Genomic DNA, 17,208 nt, shown 5'->3' with positions numbered 1-17,208 from the left:
AAATACCTGGGTGAACTGATCTGTTAATACATCTGCTGTCCAATATTCCATAAAATTTAGCATAAACAGTCCACAAGATGCGCTATAATATCATAAAAAAATACTTTAGAATATCACACATCCGAATCAAATAAATAGACCATTTCGAAAAAAAAATTGTGTTCATTATACCCACATGGCTTGAATCAACTAATAGATACAGTGCGACATTTTACTATCAATATGTTATACTATATCATATTTTTATGTTGATGAGTACCAAAGAAAATAATTTTCAATTTGTGACAAGTGCTTACCCATCCGTTTGTTTTGCCTCTAGGAACTGTTCTACGACATTCCATTTTGTAACATTGAGATCAGACCACTCATGATCTTTATTAAACTCCGGACTTTGTTCTCCAAGTTTCAAACGCTTCTCAAGTCCTAGTAACTATTTTATATATGGAAAGTAGGTTAAGGCAAACAAACATATGTCAAGAGTACCAAAAAAGTATAGTAGTTGCCGTAACAGTAAGGTCACTCCGATTGATCCGAGAACCAAGCGAGTCCAATACTTGAATCTCATGTTTTTGGGCATTGACGACTGCCAGATACCAATGACTCCGCTCAATGTTAATCGGATAGCTGGTGTAAAAATCATATAAGTTGTAGTCGTAATTAGATATAAACTATAACAAATCATTATACACATGGATTAATTAAAAAATACATCATGATAAGCATGGATGATGAGGCGAGACTAACCATATCTTGTTGTACATAAGTATTAACATGATGTACGATGCGGCGATATTTTGATGGGTCTATGTCTCTTTCTTCGTCTTCTTTTATCTGGCCAGAAACGAACATGCTAATAATATGTACCTTCCCACCCGCCCTGTCTCGTAGATGGTCGTGAGTCAGCATGCAATATATGTAAGCATTTATCACCTGCAATTCCACGTGTGGATTATATCTATGTTTTACGCGATATTATATATTGTTTATATTAATAATCACAAATTTTATGCAATTGGTCTTACACCATCGTGTAAGAACACATCATCCTTCATAAGACATTGAAGATTGTCGTTTGATAACAAGACATCTACAATGACCACGAATACGGTTTTCTTGGGGGCAGACATGATTGATTCGATGACTGTAATATCTCTAGGGGTACAAACATAGTCTGTCGGCATTATTATTATTATTATTATTATTATTATTATTATTATTATTATAGTGCCTGATCTATCTAAGTAGTACAGAGCTGATTCGGCTAACGCTACAAATCCGTACGGGACAGGGACACCTAATCGTGATTATTTCCAACAGAGGACAGATTTCTGTGATTATTTCCAACAGAGGACATTGAAGATCGTCGTTTGATAACAAGACATCTACAATGACCACGAATACGGTTTTCTTGGGGGCAGACATGATTGATTCGATGACTGTAATATCTCTAGGGGTACAAGCATAGTCTGTCGGCATTATTATTATTATTATTATTATTATTATTATTATTATAGTGCCTGATCTATCTAAGTAGTACAGAGCTGATTCGGCTAACGCTACAAATCCGTACGGGACAGGGACACCTAATCGTGATTATTTCCAACAGAGGACAGAGCAGGGGCCGAGCCAGCACATAATTTCTGTGCATTCTAACGGGAGAAAGAAATGTAACCAAACCCTTAGCCAATAAGCACGACTCAAGAAAAAGTATCACCGCTTATCCTCTTTCTCACCCTCACTAATGGTGGCGGTGTTTACTTGATCATAACGCCTTCGAATGTGCTCAATCCCACGATAATTAGCTCGATCACCACATGGCACACTTGCCAAGCGCAAGGGGATGTTAAACACTTCAAAAAAAATCGTCGAGTGTATGAGCGGGTCACCCTCCACGGGCTGCTTTTATCCTCTAAAATGAAATTAACCTTAATTCATTATCCCATGGAATAGTAATGCTAACCTTTTGTGATGCTTCGAATTAAGAAAGTGACCTCATCTCTCCTTCCTCCTATCATCTGTACCCCTTGCCATAAACCAGGAACAGATGATTATGTGACTTGTGATGGTTCATCTGTCTTTCTTTTGTGTGCATCTTTTCTGGATTGTACATATTCATATGATTCTATTACGGCTCAAATAATCAAAAAGGTATCATAGGAATGCCACCCATAAATTTCAATAATAGATTTCTTATGCTCCTAATTTTGCATACACAAAAGCTATGCGAGGGGGAGGGCAAGCGAGGTCTGAGTTGGTCCTCCAGCCGTCATACACAAAAGCTATGCGGAAATCACCTGTACACATGTGGTCCGACACATGAATGAATCTCCACGAATGAGACGAGCAAGTTAACCCTAAAATCAAATTCTTCGCCCAAAAAATCAATTTGACAAATCCAACAATGGTAGCAGAGGGGGAGGGCTGGGCATCTTACTCGTGGACGTTGGTCTCAATGACCTGGCAGACGAAGAGGGAGATCATGGAGGTCTTGCCGGCCCCTGACTGGGCCTGGGCGATGACGCCGTGGACGGTGATGATTGGGATGACGGCGCGCTGCTGGATGGATACGCCCTTGACGACGGCTGGATCTGGAGGGGAGGTGACGGCGCACTGCTGGATGGACATGCCCTCGACGACGTCCGGATCTGGAGGGGAGGTGACGGCGCGTGCAGAGGCCACGCCCGTCGTGGTGCTGGTGGAGACTGCCGGGCGGCGGTGTCATAGGAGTGGCGGCGCATGGAGAGATGCAGCCGGCAAGGGCGTCCATGGCGTGGGGTGGTGCTACATCTCGTGGAGGAGACGGAGTCAGGGAGAGATGCGATGAATAGGAGGGGTTGGCCCCGAGGAGAGATGACCCGAAGCGTTCGGTCGGGAGCCTGTCCAGCGTGAGCTGCTCCCTCCATCATCGCCGCCGTTTGGAGAGGGGGCGTGGCCGCAGCCGACGCATTCATCGGCCACGGCGAGGCAGACGAGCCCGACGACGGGATTTGATTCGGTGGGCGGCTGCGTCCTAGGGAGGGAGACGAGAGCGGGTTAGGGATAAGGCAGAGGGTTTTTTTCGTGCGCGTGCGTGGGAAAGGATGATGTAAAAAAACCAAGGTGAAAGAGCGTGGTGGAAGAGGAGGACGAAAAAAACCGGACGAAAATGGTGCGACAAAAATTAAACACAGAACGCGACCTACCAACTGAGACATTAAGAGTAGAGATCAGCATGCATGACCAATTCGGCCCACCGAATAAGCACCCCTCGCCCACTATATGGAAGGTACCCGGTGGCATAGAAGGTTAGCCCCATCGCGTTTCGTCTCCTCCACCACTAGGCTTAGCCAAGTCCGGTGAGCAATTTCTCGCTCCTCTCCGCACCATTTTCTCAAAAGTCCGGCAGATCGATGGCTTCGGATCCGGCCGCGACTGTGGGGGGGCACATTGGGGGCGGGTGGGAGCCGTGGGGGTGCGCCTCCGAGCAAGCGCGCCTACCGCCTGTCGTCGCCGCAACCTTGCGCACGACATGAAGGCCGGAAGCTCTAGCAACGTAGTGCCATGGAGCGACGAGGACGACAAGCGCAAGGCGATGCGAGACCGTGATCTCTCCCGAAGCAGCGGCGGGGGCCATGGCGTTACGATGTGCTCAACAAACACAGCACGCCACACGTAGTGCGGACCTGCGAGACCATGGCGCCCTTCTAAAGGCCAAGGAGGTGGCGGTGACTAATGACCCGGATGCTAAGCATCGCTGGGAGAACGCCTGAAAGGAGCACATGCTCATGTGGGGCGTAGTGCACCTCCGTCTCGCAGGTCTACCTCAACATGGAGGACACCCGCATTGCAACGAGCTTGATCCATGAAGCCTAGGGTTAGGTTTTCGTTTATCTAGGGTATGGTTTGTAATTTGTATGAACTATGTTTGTTGTTCGTCTTTGTTTGTGAATTGTGTTAACGGACTACCGCGTGATCTCACTAAACAAATTCTCGCCTGAAGTAGGTCTTTGAATTATCCAGTACTATCATTTTACGTATCTATTCCGCCTGATGGATTTGCAATCCGAAAGTGGATTTACTATTTGGATTTTAGGGAATCTGCTAGTCTGCTAGGGACTCTAAACATACGGCATGGTAGGACGGGTCAACACTGGCGGACAGCTCAAAATAAGAAAAAATAAATCCACCCGATGCCCAAAGGATCGTGCTCCGTCAAGAAAAAAAAGATTGGGACACGTTAGCCCAGATAACCCTCGCCCTCAATGACAGTGGGCCAACGTGTCACATGGAGCCCGCTTGCATAGAGCAGAAAGCTCCCCGTCATTAGCCGGCAGCGACGGCGACAGGGACCCTCCCCCAAACCCCTCCCCGCTCTCGCACTCGTAGCCATGTCGCCCGCCGCCGCCGCCGCCAGAGTCACATCCTTCGCTGCCAACTTCACCACCTCCACCGCCCCCTCCTCGGGCGGTCGCCTCCTCCGTCCGTTCTGTGGGAATCCGCGCCCCCGCCGCGCCGTCGCCTCGATGGCCGTGTCCGCTCCCAAGTCGCCAGCCGCCGCCTCGTTCCTCGAGCGCCGCGAGTCCGAGCGCGCGCTCCACTTCGTGAAGTACCAGGGCCTCGGCAACGACTTCATAATGGTGATGCTTTTCCCTCTCCCGTTTTTCTTTTCAAGCTACCACACGTCGTGAATACATTTGGGGGTGACATGCCGCTACCAATTCGTGCAATCCTTGCTGTTTTAGATTCTGTGCTGTGGCTAATTTTATTTATGTTATTTTGATGAATTCTGTTTGGGTTGGTAGGTCGACAACAGGGATTCGGCCGTACCGAAGGTGACACCGGAGGAGGCGGCGAAGCTATGCGACCGAAACTTTGGTATTGGTGCTGATGGCGTCATCTTCGTCATGCCGGGGGTCAACGGCGCGGACTACACTATGAGGATATTCAACTCCGATGGCAGCGAGCCGGAGGTGAGCCGCTGTTTCATTACATCACTGAATAACGTTGGGCCATAGGAAATGAGTTATGGGTTATCCGGCATTATGTTCATATCAGTTATGACCATTCTCTGCTGTGACATCTTTGCCGACATGCATATAGTTTCGTGACATTGTCTGTAGAAGGGAAAATGTATGATGTAGCCGTACAACCTCCTGTGATGCTTGAAGTGTTGTCTGGGGAAAACTATAGCCTGCAAATCCAGTCTCTGTAGCTAGTTTTATAGTTCACATTTTCTGTATACTGATACATGTACTGTCAGTCTACTTACATAATACTCCCTCTGTAACTTAATGCAAGACATTTTTGCAGTTTAATTTAAACTGCAAAAACGTCTTACATTAAGGGTGTGTTTGGTTGAGGAACCAACTGTCATGGAATGGAATGGTTCCATTCCAGAGGAACGGGTCGGTTCCGTTCTTGTGTTTGGTACGAGTAAAAGGTAGAATGGAATGGTTCTGTTCTTGTGTTTGGTTCGGAAGCACGGAATGAAAGATGGAATAACAAAAATTGAAAATTTCGGCAGCATTTCATTTGTATTTTCGAGAAAAACAACATAACAATATATATTCACAAGCATAATATATGTATTACATCACATAGAACACAATTTCATAAGATAGCAAGTTCATTCGCCAAAAAGTAAGGTTACATTCTGAACATTTGGCCCTCCTGAAGCGAGGTTAGCACTCTCTTGGTCGAAATCAGGTGCAAATCCAGTTGCTGGGAGATCCTGAAAAGATGTAAAGATGTACAGTTGTTAACAAAATAGACTCCAGCACGCACATACTAAGTTTTCTTCTTATTGTTCTTTAACTCCCTCCTTTTGCTTGATTGCTTCCATGTAGCTAGTTTGAACAGAATAGAACACCAAACTTCAATCAGAAAACTAACACAAGCCCCGCTGTAACCCGTTGCATGACTGCAGCTACGCAGCTACTCGCGGGCTGCACGTGCTCCTCTTCTTTCAAGCATCCCATCTTCGTCCCTTTGTGTGTTGCAGATCGACACAGAAATAGATACGTGAGCCGGTGACGACACAGATCCAGTGGCGGCGCATAACGAGACGAGGGGCAGGCGGCGTACCGGAGAGGGAGGGGCCAGACGAGGGGCGGTGGCGCATAACGAGACGAGGGGCAGGCGGCGTACCGGAGAGGGAGGGGCCAGACGAGGGGCGGTGGCGCACTAGACGGCGAGACGAGGGGGCGGTGTACCGGAGAGGGAGAGGCGAGACGAGGGGGTGGCGGCGCACCAGACGGCGAGACGAGGGGTTGCGGGGGAGGAGAAGAGAACGACCGGTTCCATGTAATTCCTTCGATTTGGAGGTATCACTTGGTTCCGGATCTCAGCCGAATATTCGGTTGGTGGGAATGAGCAGGTTCCATCCCAGCTGCGGACTAAACGCCAGAACGAGGGGTAGGAACGGGTCCGACCCGTTACGTTCCGCTTGGTACCTGGAACTAAACACACCCTAAGTCACAGTGGTTGTAGATCATAGAGTTGGTCGTCTAGAGTATGTTCATAATACTCTATCCAATATATTGAGGATCTATCTAGAATCATCAACAGTATACCATACATGTCCCTGCATAATATGCATGTTTTGCATATTTATCAAATTGTGAGCTTGACGGACTGTAAAGGTTTGGAAGTGCTACTGTACAAAGCAGCATTTTAGTCATACACTTCACACCATGTCAATGAGCTGCCTTCCAGAGGGAATTAAAGTTGGCATATGTTTTTTTCTTCTAGTTGTTCACTTGTTCTGTGCCGTGTTTTTTTTATCTCAATTTTTGCTAAAAAATGTGTTCACTATGGATCTTATTGTTACCATGAATTGTTTCATATGTATTTTTCATCCATTATGTATTTTATGTTTCAGATGTGTGGCAATGGAGTTCGTTGCTTTGCTCGCTTTATAGCGGAGGTTGAAAATCTACAGGGAACACATAGGTGCCAATTCATGCACGAACTTTTCAATATCCTTTGATAATTAAATTGGGAGTGAAATGGTAGGAAAGTTCCACCCGCAGATTTAATCTGTCTACCAGAATCTCAGTTTAGTATTCATATAGTTCTAATTGGATGGTATCCTGTTCTTTAAAGTGGGTACTGGTAATTTGGTACTCCTATATAGATAAACCATTATTTTAATTGCCCCCTAAAGTTACATTCTCATGTTTCAGCTTCAAAATCCATACTGGCGCTGGATTAATTATTCCTGAAATACAAGACGACGGAAAGGTAAATGCCATTTAGTTTGTTTAGTCATTTATTATTGTTGTCGCTAAATTTAGAAGGCATACACCACCATAGTTTTCCATTCATATTATTCAATCATGAGCAAGGTAAACTATTCGTTTTCATCTCCAGCAGCCTGCTATGGTTTGTTCCTGGCTCTGCAGTGGTTCAGGATTGTTTTAAGAGGAAAAATATATTTTTCGTCCCTCAAGTTTACAAAAAGTAGACATTCAGTCCTTCAAGATTTTTTGGGCGACATTTAGTCCCTCGTGTCTCAAAACCTTGCAAATTTCATCCGAAACCAGACACAAAGGGCTGACTTGTCGTTGGTTTTGACTCAAATTGACTGCCACCTCATCTCTCTCTTCCTCTCTTCGTGGGATGCATCAGCAGGCTGGCTGAGCACGCGCTGCCAAGCCCGAGTACCCCGTCGCACAGCGTGTCGCACGGCTCCCGAGCACCGTCGCACCCGAGGATCCACGACAACAGAGCATCCCATTCTGGAAGAAGGTGAGGTTGCGTGACCGGGAACTCCTGGACCTTGGAGTGGCGTTGAGTGCGCCGTCCAGGTCCTAATTGCGGGTGCAACAGGAGGTCCCTGTCAGCGGGAGTCGCATGGCCAGCAGTGCCCGCCCCACGCGGCCGCCGCTCAGCACTACTCCCCGAGCACGATCCCCGTGCGGATGGTGAGGAAGGAAGGGTAGGTAGACGACAGAGGATACCGGCTCAGATCCGGCAGCGGTTGGCTGGATCTGGCGGCGCGGGGAGCGAGGGCAGCGCGGGGGACTGCGGGTAATAGTGGCGGCGCTGGAAGGTTGTGTCCTCGCTGGCCAGTGGCAGAGGGAGGCGGCGGGGATGGACGGCTGTAGGAAGAAGTTAAGGGAGGAGAGAGAAAAATAATACCCCATCCAACGTGGCAAGTGGGTACAAAAAACCCGCGAAATGTCAGCGGTTTTCCCCTCATTTATGGTTTTGGACGATTTGTGTCAGGTTTTGGAATACGAGGGACCAAATATAGCAGGAAAAAGACAAGGGACCAAATGTCTACCTTTTGTAAACCAAATGTCTACCTTTTGTAAACTTGAGGGACGAGAAACATACTTTTCTCTTGTTTTAAACCTGCCTTAGCTTCCATGCCTCTTGCAATTTGCTAATAGGACGAACTTTTATGCTAGCATTGTTGAGTAACTGGCAATAACTTTGCACAATTTTCAGTGTGCTTGCAAGAACAATGTCATGTAGCAAGCATTTCATAATGGTTGTTATAATCTTAATTATTTTCCAAGGTTTTGCAATTTTCTTGGACACTTTAAACCGTTGAATCCCCTGGCGTCTTTTCTTGCCCCCATTAGCCTCGAGAGTGTTCCCTTCCTACCAAATTTCAAAGCACCATCTTGTCTATATGTTTGTCTTCCAACTCTGAACTTATATTGTCGATAGTAATCACATATTCCAATATATTTATCTTGTTCCCAGGTTAAGGTTGATATGGGCGAACCCATTCTTTATGGACCAGATGTTCCCACAAAACTGCCATCCACCAAGAATGAAGCTGTTGTAAAAGCGGAATTGGCAATTGACGGGCTAGCATGGCATGTAACCTGTGTTAGTATGGGCAATCCTCATTGCATCACGTTTGGTTCAAAAGAGTTGAAGGTAACGGTTTGCGAATTGCCCGTTTACATGTTTTGAACTTTGCTTTATTCTGTCTATACGGATGAAAAAATGCCTGCCTTCCCTCAACAAATAGATTTGCAACTTCATTTCCTTTTCTTTCAAACTGCCTTTTGTCAAAGCTCAGAAATTTCTTTATGCCTACTGAATTTCATCTCTGCGTGTTCTACCTCCAGTTTTCTATGACCAAAAGGTCCTTGTAGCAAAGACATCGCCTAACAATTTATGTGGACTTCTGTTTTGTTTTGCCTCTGCAAGCTTTTCTGCCTTCTCTGTGTGCTTCTGATACAAAATGACGCAATTTTGATGAATGTCTTTTTGAGAAAAAAAAGTGAACCAGTGGGTTTTCTTTATGGAAACAATAGGGAGGGATCGGTTGTCTTTGCATTCCATTTTGTTCATTGCCAGTTGTCACCAAGTATTTTTTCTCTTCAATAAATTTGTGACAACACCTATGTTGTATGCCTTTGGACTGCAAGGAACGTTTCTGTAAGATGCATATTGTTACTGCTCAATTCGAAGTCCATTTTTGCAGATATTGTAATGAATTGCCTCTACCACCTGTCTGTTGTAAATTTTGCTACAAATGAAGTGACTGCTATTTGCTAGCAAATCATATTTAGGTTAGCCTACCTGAGCTGTTCAGATGAGTTTATTATTTTCTTGGCTGGACCACAGGTTCTGCATGTTGATGATTTGAAGCTTAGTGATATTGGGCCCAAATTTGAGCATCATGAAATGTTTCCTGCTCGGACCAACACTGGTAACTTTTTATGCTGCTATATGCTTAATGTAAATGCCCTTGCATTTGTGTTTTATTAAGTAAGTTTCTTTCTGCAGAATTTGTGGAGGTCTTGTCTCGCTCACACCTCAAAATGCGAGTTTGGGAGCGGGGTGCTGGTATAACTGATATCCCCTTGATCTTCCTTCAATTTTATAGGACATGATTGTGCTTGAACATGAGAAATCCTTTCCCTCCCTGCATTATCTTTATATGTTATAAAAATGTTACACATCTTTTGGTCCTCCAAAACATTAACCCATAGTGTAAATAACTCCAATATCTGATGATTTTGAGTGAGATATCCTCTTATCTCCAGGCATTTCTTTCATGTAGTGGATATGACAAAATAAAATTTATGATCTGGACTGTAGGAGCAACTCTTGCTTGTGGGACTGGTGCTTGTGCCGTTGTTGTTGCAGCTGTTCTTGAGGGCCGAGCTGAACGGGTCTGTACCTTATTATTTTTTCTACACTTGTCAATTTTACCTTATTTGTTGATGTATATATTTTTTGTTGTGATACAGAAATGTGTAGTTGATTTGCCTGGTGGGCCATTGGAAATTGAGTGGAGGGAGGATAACAATCATGTTTACATGACTGGTCCTGCTGAGGCTGTCTTCTACGGATCTGTTGTACACTAGGTCAGCTGGCTGGCAGCTGCTCTATGAGGACTTAAGATTTAAGAAAATATTTAGAAGTTTATTATTCAAGTCATTATAATCAGCATGCACAATATATATATTTCTTTGTTTTGTTAGGACCTTCTGAATGGCAAGATTAGTTTAGTCTTTGTAGCGAGTCTTACTATTTTGAAGGTCATGCGTGTTGATTTAACCGAACTTTGTATTTCTGTTGTCTATTCTCCACTAATATGTGTTTGTTGAAAATGCATTCCTTGATCCTGACTGGGAAATATTATTAGGGCAACACAAACTGAAAGGGCAAGCCACAGATTTAACAGTTTTACCTGACAATACTAATGGAGTTAGGGATTACAGGAGAATGCCTAATCTGTAGCCTCCTGAAGGAATAAGCAATTACAGTAGCCTACTACTCCCTCACTGTTCTTGTGAAAGAGTAGTAGGCTACTAGGTTGTTGTCATCAATGATTTCTCAATACAGTTGTTTACGGCCTTTTTTTAGAAAAAAAACTTAAATAAAGAAGAGCTAGCCCTGCTGTTAATAATTCTTTATTTAAGTATATCATCACTTGTTTATGAATATTAATTAAAACCAGGTCAATTTTCCATAGTTATTGTCTCATTGCTATCAGAGCCACTCAAAAGATCCCCCCGCCCGCTTGTTTTACTCTGGTTGGCCATGGTTTGTTCCTACGTGGGCACCACTTCAGCTTCTCTCCTGCCTTCATATCAGCATCAGATTTCTGCCCAAACTGATAAACTGTTTAGGAGAACATCAGTTCTGAAGTTTGTTGGTTCAAATTTTAACTAGAATTGAAACTGTCCAGAAAAATCTGAAAAATACAGAAAATGGTCCTCTGCTATGCCGGCACTGATACGGATACATATTTTATTCTCATTTTTAAAGTACAGGAATACGTTTTACTACTTTTTAAAATCACAAATAAATGTGCGTGGTTGCTAGGAACAGCAGATTACCTTGTTGTTCGCTCTTTTCCTAAGCATGCAGAAGCCTCCAAGCCTGAACAATGTAAATATTGTAACTTTGAATAATGAAAATTGAAAGGTTCAGCAGCACATCAGTACACCACTTTTGAGAGTTTAAAGCATCGATCTACACTCCAAGTTCCAAATCCATGTTTCCATCTAGCAACAGCTAACAACAAGTGTTAAACGATACCAAGACAGAGAGGAAGCAACAAGCCAACAACCAAACATAAAAATGTTCAATATACATAGCATAGGTGGCAGTTAAGAACTTCAGTTAAGAACAGTTCAGTACTTCAGTTCTAGACATAGATACATACACCACAGCTCAGTAAACATCCCTGTTTTCGAGGTCCTCTGACAGTTAAAATCCAGCCGAAACCTAGCAATAGTTTAGGAGAGAATCAGTTCTGAAGTTTTTGGTTCAAAATTTGGCTCAAAATTCAAACTGTCCTGAAAATATTCAGATAACGTTGAGAATCAAACATAATCCCCTGACACTACCATTAAAATTTCAGTTAGAACTGAGCAATAGTTTAAGAGAAAATAAATTCTCAAGTTTGTTGTGAGGTGCTGATGTGAAGATGAGAAAGGAGCTGAGGTGGCGGGCACGTAGGACAAAACCACGGTTAACCACAGTCAACAGGCAAGGAGGGTCTTCTCCGTGGTTTTGAGGCTGGGGGTTGTCACTTAAACTTCACCAAGAGTTTGGGGGGTTGGCGTGTGGGGTAGGGGGTGGGGGGTGGGGGAGGGTAATGTGGATCTATCTCTTGTTGATTTTTTTCTTCTTTTTATGCAAGTTTTAATTAGAATATCTTACTTGCCAACTGATTGATAGTTCTAATGCCATGCACAAGTTAGTACTTATTTAAGTGAGATGAAGATCTTTCTCTGACCCAATATTTATTTAATCTAGTATACGAATTTCATTATGTTACAAGTTAGTTATAATGCATGAACTGATTGATACTTCTAATGCCATGCGCAAGTTAGTAAGTGAAATGAAGATCTTTCTCTAAGCCATGATGCTATTGCACTATTTTGCCATAATTCATGAGTTCACATTATGCATGCAAAGTCTTACCAGACTTTTTTTATTGTACTTGCCAAACTTTTTAGGTGCTGGGGATGAAGATGGAAGGGTTACATAACTCAGAGCCTGAAAAAATGATTACAAGGTCTTTCAAAACACTTTCCTGGTACCAGTGTCCCTCCCTTCTTGATAACGACTGCTCACTGTGGGCAAAAACGAGGGAATGCTATGGGCAGAATTAGAGGCTTTCTTTTGAACCAATTTAGGTGTATTTTACATTTTAACCTTTTGTACTCCTTCAGTATCATGTTAGAACCCTGTGTTGGGTTATGGATCTGTCCTGTCTTCTTTCTTTGCTAATAAGCTTGGGCTGCCTATGCATAGCTTGAATATTGTTATCTACAAATTTACCTTGATTTACTGCATAATGATTGGGCTTATCTGTTAATTGGTGAGATTTGGTATTATCAGGAAGTTTTTGTATATGATTGGGCTTCTGATTGCTGACATCATGGGCTATTAGTCATTGTTAATTCACAACTAGAATTGTATTTGTATGAAAGAATAAGTGTTACTTATCTTCAAGACATGTTGGATAGTAATCCATGTTTGCTAGTTAACATTTCTGGTATCCTGGAGCTATCATCTGATCAACTGTTTTGAACTTCACTGGTTAAATGCAGTGCCATGTACCTGGTTCCTGCATATATGTAAAATATGTGAAAGTAATTTCATCCAAACCAACTGCAACTATGTCCAGAAAGAAAGAAGAAATAACATCATACAAGTTGGTGAATTTGTTATTCTTGTTTGCATTTGATGTATTTTCACTTGAAGACAAGTGTGGGACTTTGGAGGTTTGGACCCGTTTGCTCCTCCCTGCTCGGAAAGCCTTTCCATGTATATGAATTTGCTTGAAGTGCCAGCCATGTGTTTTCTCATTTCTGTCTCAAGCACTATTATACTTAACATCACTCACGCATCATATCCTTGCACTCGTGTGCTCCTATTTTATTAGCCATGTGATCTTTCAGATTTAGCCCCTCGACATAAAATTTTGACATGTGATGGCCATGGATTCGTCAGAGAACTATTGAGCAAAACTGCAGAACACTTTGTTCAGGATTCATCCTGCCAAGGCTCCCTCCATTTTATGGCATTGGTGTTCTGTCTTGTTTCTTGTCCAAAGCACTTTTGTCTGCCTTATTTTGATCTTTATCATATTTTTAATTCACCCTGCTAAGTTACAACTATAAGTTTTTTAAGTTGCTGGGGGTCCACAGTCATCCTATCGCTATCAGCGCTACCCTCTTTTTGTTTTTTCTGGAGGCACCATACGACAATATTGGTTGGGTCCAGGTGGTTAAGCACTAAGGATTTTGTTCAGTCGAAAGATAAATGAAGGGTCAGTTTCACTAAAGTAGAGGATACAAAGTTCTCTATACAGGCCACTTATAACCACCTTCTAATTCCCCTATCACCGTGTAATTTCTGCTTTCCTGCACGCATAACCTGCAAGATTGCTAGAAAATTGGTGCAAACCCAACTTTAATGAACTAGAATTCTAATGCTAATCGATCAATTCTTTTTTCTAAAGAAACCAAAGAATAAAAGATAGTCCACTTGCTTTTTTTTTAACTTTTCATCTTTTTGCAGGCTAGGCTATGGACATTGATAATTCTGTAGCCACGAGATGATGAGCCCATTGTAGAGCATTCTGTAAAAGAACTAGACAGCTTTTGCTTGCTTGCTGCTGTTTATGACGTGTTTCAGAAGTTTCCTATTTGTCCTGCTTAGATCAAAGATTTTCCCTCCATTTCAATCTTTTAAGGCCAATGCACACTTTTGTTAGGGTCAAATTTTATAAGCTTTAGCCAACAGTTGGTCCATCAATCTGTATGTTTGGTCATGTAAAAACTAAGACAATGTAGTTACAAAATTAAAATAAAACTAAGACCATGTATACTTCTATGTTTGAAAATAGTTGTAAAGTACTCATATGCTGCGATGTAGATATATTTGTCGAAATGCATCTTGAAAAACATTAAAATTTGTGGGTCTTTTACTTAACGAAGGAAGTACCATCTCCCAGCACAACATTCATGAACTTTGCCTGCTGTAACTTTCATGTAGTAGCATATATGGTTACACATTTATTTCCCGAACCACTGTTTCTAGGTAGAGGGTAGCCATCAGGGCCATCAATCTGCCAATCATCTGCTTTGCGTGCTTGTGTTGCATTATATGTCAGAGTTCACTATTTTGTCTTTCTTTTGTAACCATGATTCTGAAATCTTGTTCTCCAGCTGTATGACTTGTTCATATGCATGAAGGGTTAGGGGATAAAATTTTACTTGAAGAAACGCTTTCTCAATCTAGAGCCAGGTTTAAGAAATAATTCTAAATATAGACTTGGGAGTTTCTGTAAATTGAAAGCTCATTTTTAGTGGAATTATTTTGTGTTTCATTTGCTCTTCCAGATATTTGTTCTGTAATGTTTTGCCATAGTCTTTTGGCTGTTCGACCTCGTATTTTATCTTCAAGACGTCATGGACATGTGGCTCCTGACTCCTGATAGCTATGCCTTTTTTTTCCTATCCCGTAACTTGAAAGTTGCCACTATGGAATAGTATCACAGCTAGATGGGGACACTAGTTCCAGTTGACTTCTCCCCAGTTAATGCAAAGCAATCTTCAGCGGTTTTACCATTGTTTGTACTATATTTTCAATTGAATCAGCATGATCTTCTCAGTTATAACATTTCTAGACCCAATCGGCAAGCATTTAAGTTGATATTACACCTGCTAATCATGTTTGCATTGGAAAAGTCTTACAGGAGATAGCTGATTATTGTGAATACAAAGTGGAAGTGTCCTTGCATTACATGTCTTGCACACTAGATGCTACATAGTAGATACATAAAACATGAGCACACTTGGAATGCTAGATAGATATAAATATTTTTTAGATCCATGCTAATGGTTCTTTCAACAAAAGCATTTCACTTCTGCTAGGTTGCAAGTAACTTAGTAATCTGATACAATATATATGGCTTCAATAACTGGGGCCAATTCCTTTACTGTAGCTAACTTGTGGGGCCATCTTTATCTCATCCATCTTCCAGCCTGCCTCAGGGCTGTAGTAATCCCACATCGGTGATGGCAGCAGAGGGCCAGAGGGGCTGCTGTATGAATTATCCTTCCCGTCATGAAAGTTGACCCCAGAGGGTGCCTCAATCTCCATCCATATCTGATCCATGAGGTATCCATCCATGTCAGCAGGCGTGCCCTTCAATATGCTTGTGATGCAGCTACTGCCACCATGAAGCTCCTGCTCGCCAATTCCCATGATCGATGGCGTCTGTGGCTGAATGGATTGGTATGTCACTGAGGATGAAGATGGTGAGGGTGACACGTTCCTCTTCCTCTCCTGTGCTTTCTTCCTCATATGTGTTCTCCAGTAGTTCTTGATCTCATTGTCGGTACGCCCTGGCAGCTTCCGTGCTATCCTGGACCACCTATTGAAGAGCCTCCAGATATATCATTCATACATCATAATAGCAGAGGAAAGCTATCACCCAATTACTTAGGTTGTTCTTTGAATCAAACCTGTTTCCCCACCGAGCATGGAGCTCGAGGATGAGGCGTTCTTCATGGGGAGTCATGCGCCCACGCTTTAGGCCAGGGTGGAGGTAGTTAACCCACCGGAGGCGACAGCTCTTTCCTGTGCGGTTGAGGCCTGCATGGAGATTACAGAGGTTGAAGCAAGAAGAAAGTTATTAGCAAAGGTGACATTTGTTGTTGCGACTTTGCGCAAAATACTTCAATATAGCTACCTAATTTTTGGATCCCCCACCCCTCAAACCTGATACTTTGGCAATGAAATCCCAACGGCGTTCACCGAACAAATGGACAGTGCATACCAGTTGCATGTCCTCCTGCTCTGTCCACGGCCCTTTGCGTGTCTCTTCTCTCACTGTCACCATATCAACTCAGGATATAACGACAGTACCCTAACGTTGTTCGCTCCTACCTTGTATCGGCTGGGAGCCCGTCTTCTTGCTCTTCTTCCTTTGAGTGCTTGTAGGCTCCAGTTTCAGGACGAGATCCTTGATGAACTCCAGTCTGTTTGGAAGAAGAAGAAGAATGAAGCTACTAGGGAGAGAAGGAAGCTGACCTTTGTTGCCTAAGGGTCTGATGACTTTTGCCTCTCATTTATAGGCGAGGGAGGGAGCTCTTGGCCTCTTGGGGGTCATGTGATCTGGTGGGTGTGATTTGGAGCTCCCATAAAGACCCTATATTCCATCATTTGGGCTGTCCTCAGATTCTAACTTATAAAGGTAGCTTTTCAATTGGCTCATGCTGCATAAGCTATATTGCAACTTCATAGTGTGCATATTATGAGGTCAGTTTATTTGGTTAGTGTGTGGATTTCATTGGTGCTAGCAGTATATGCCTTTTGGGGCTTACAAGGTACACACAAGTGCTGCTGCATTATACTAGTAAATTGGTTGTTAATAGTGGGCGTCGTTTCAAATTCACGAGCTTCATATTTCTTGTTTGCAACTATATACCTGAAAGGCTGAAACCTTTTAGCTTTGGTCGAGCTGTCCAGAAAAATAACTTATAAATTTAGTTGAATATCATATGCCCACCATAATTCATTATTGCGAGTGTTGATAACAAAATTCCCGTCACAACTGTTTAACTACCACCAATTAGGCAATTACTTCGTCCGGGTTTATTGCCTCTCCATTTAACTACATCAGTTAAACAAATTTTGACCATAAAAATTATACCGTGGGAAACCTCTTTCAAGTACAAATCTAATAGTATACTTTTTGTATCATACATCTCATATTATTTTAGTCAA

The 17,208-nt window shown here is 43.0% G+C and overlaps 3 protein-coding genes across 6 annotated transcripts; 1 reads left to right on the top strand and 2 right to left on the bottom strand.

The window, feature by feature from the left end:
• Positions 1 to 1,960: 1,960 nt before the first annotated feature.
• On the bottom strand, positions 1,961 to 3,069 carry LOC125508101 (eukaryotic initiation factor 4A-III homolog B-like). Its single transcript, XM_048672687.1, has 2 exons — positions 2,435 to 3,069; positions 1,961 to 2,097 (listed from the first exon to the last, which is right to left on the bottom strand). Exons 1-2 carry the CDS (start codon positions 2,623 to 2,625, stop codon positions 2,049 to 2,051), a joined length of 240 nt encoding a protein of 79 aa, XP_048528644.1. The 5' UTR covers positions 2,626 to 3,069; the 3' UTR covers positions 1,961 to 2,048.
• A 1,206-nt stretch (positions 3,070 to 4,275) lies between these two features.
• On the top strand, positions 4,276 to 12,784 carry LOC125508098 (diaminopimelate epimerase, chloroplastic). The gene is made up of 10 exons (XM_048672680.1): positions 4,276 to 4,616; positions 4,782 to 4,949; positions 6,860 to 6,930; positions 7,164 to 7,221; positions 8,695 to 8,874; positions 9,571 to 9,655; positions 9,733 to 9,792; positions 10,048 to 10,121; positions 10,200 to 10,316; positions 12,423 to 12,784. The coding sequence occupies exons 1-9, from the start codon at positions 4,368 to 4,370 to the stop codon at positions 10,314 to 10,316; spliced, it is 1,062 nt and encodes a 353-aa protein (XP_048528637.1). The 5' UTR covers positions 4,276 to 4,367; the 3' UTR covers positions 12,423 to 12,784.
• Positions 12,785 to 15,125: 2,341 nt separating this feature from the next.
• Positions 15,126 to 16,598, bottom strand: LOC125508099 (myb-related protein MYBAS2-like). Of its 4 annotated transcripts, none has more exons than XM_048672682.1 (3): positions 16,201 to 16,598; positions 15,945 to 16,074; positions 15,126 to 15,853 (listed from the first exon to the last, which is right to left on the bottom strand). In XM_048672682.1, exons 1-3 carry the CDS (start codon positions 16,319 to 16,321, stop codon positions 15,391 to 15,393), a joined length of 714 nt encoding a protein of 237 aa, XP_048528639.1. In that variant the 5' UTR covers positions 16,322 to 16,598; the 3' UTR covers positions 15,126 to 15,390. The 4 variants fall into 4 exon arrangements, with proteins under 4 accessions (XP_048528639.1, XP_048528641.1, XP_048528642.1 ...); XM_048672684.1 differs by having other exon boundaries at positions 16,259 to 16,520; XM_048672685.1 differs by having other exon boundaries at positions 16,369 to 16,513.
• Positions 16,599 to 17,208: the final 610 nt, after the last annotated feature.

This window comes from Triticum urartu, chromosome 5 (genome assembly GCF_003073215.2).
Source record: "Triticum urartu cultivar G1812 chromosome 5, Tu2.1, whole genome shotgun sequence".
Classification (NCBI taxonomy): domain Eukaryota; kingdom Viridiplantae; phylum Streptophyta; class Magnoliopsida; order Poales; family Poaceae; genus Triticum; species Triticum urartu.
The sequence above is the reverse complement of the archived record's forward strand: the minus strand, read 5'-3'. Positions and strand labels throughout refer to the sequence as shown.

What these genes read in the sequence shown, in the direction of transcription:
- LOC125508101 (XM_048672687.1), bottom strand. Translation starts at nt 2,625, where the DNA reads ATGTCCATCCAGCAGTGCGCCGTCACCTCCCCTCCAGATCCAGCCGTC. An exon ending in ATTGAGACCAACGTCCACGA is followed by an intron (nt 2,098 to 2,434) that starts GTAAGATGCCCA and finishes TGTACAATCCAG; the next exon opens with AAAAGATGCACACAAAAGAA.
- LOC125508098 (XM_048672680.1), top strand. Translation starts at nt 4,368, where the DNA reads ATGTCGCCCGCCGCCGCCGCCGCCAGAGTCACATCCTTCGCTGCCAAC. An exon ending in CCGATGGCAGCGAGCCGGAG is followed by an intron (nt 4,950 to 6,859) that starts GTGAGCCGCTGT and finishes TTTATGTTTCAG; the next exon opens with ATGTGTGGCAATGGAGTTCG. An exon ending in TTGGTTCAAAAGAGTTGAAG is followed by an intron (nt 8,875 to 9,570) that starts GTAACGGTTTGC and finishes GCTGGACCACAG; the next exon opens with GTTCTGCATGTTGATGATTT.
- LOC125508099 (XM_048672682.1), bottom strand. Translation starts at nt 16,321, where the DNA reads ATGGTGACAGTGAGAGAAGAGACACGCAAAGGGCCGTGGACAGAGCAG. An exon ending in TTTCATTGCCAAAGTATCAG is followed by an intron (nt 16,075 to 16,200) that starts GTTTGAGGGGTG and finishes ATCTCCATGCAG; the next exon opens with GCCTCAACCGCACAGGAAAG. An exon ending in CATGCTCGGTGGGGAAACAG is followed by an intron (nt 15,854 to 15,944) that starts GTTTGATTCAAA and finishes GCTCTTCAATAG; the next exon opens with GTGGTCCAGGATAGCACGGA.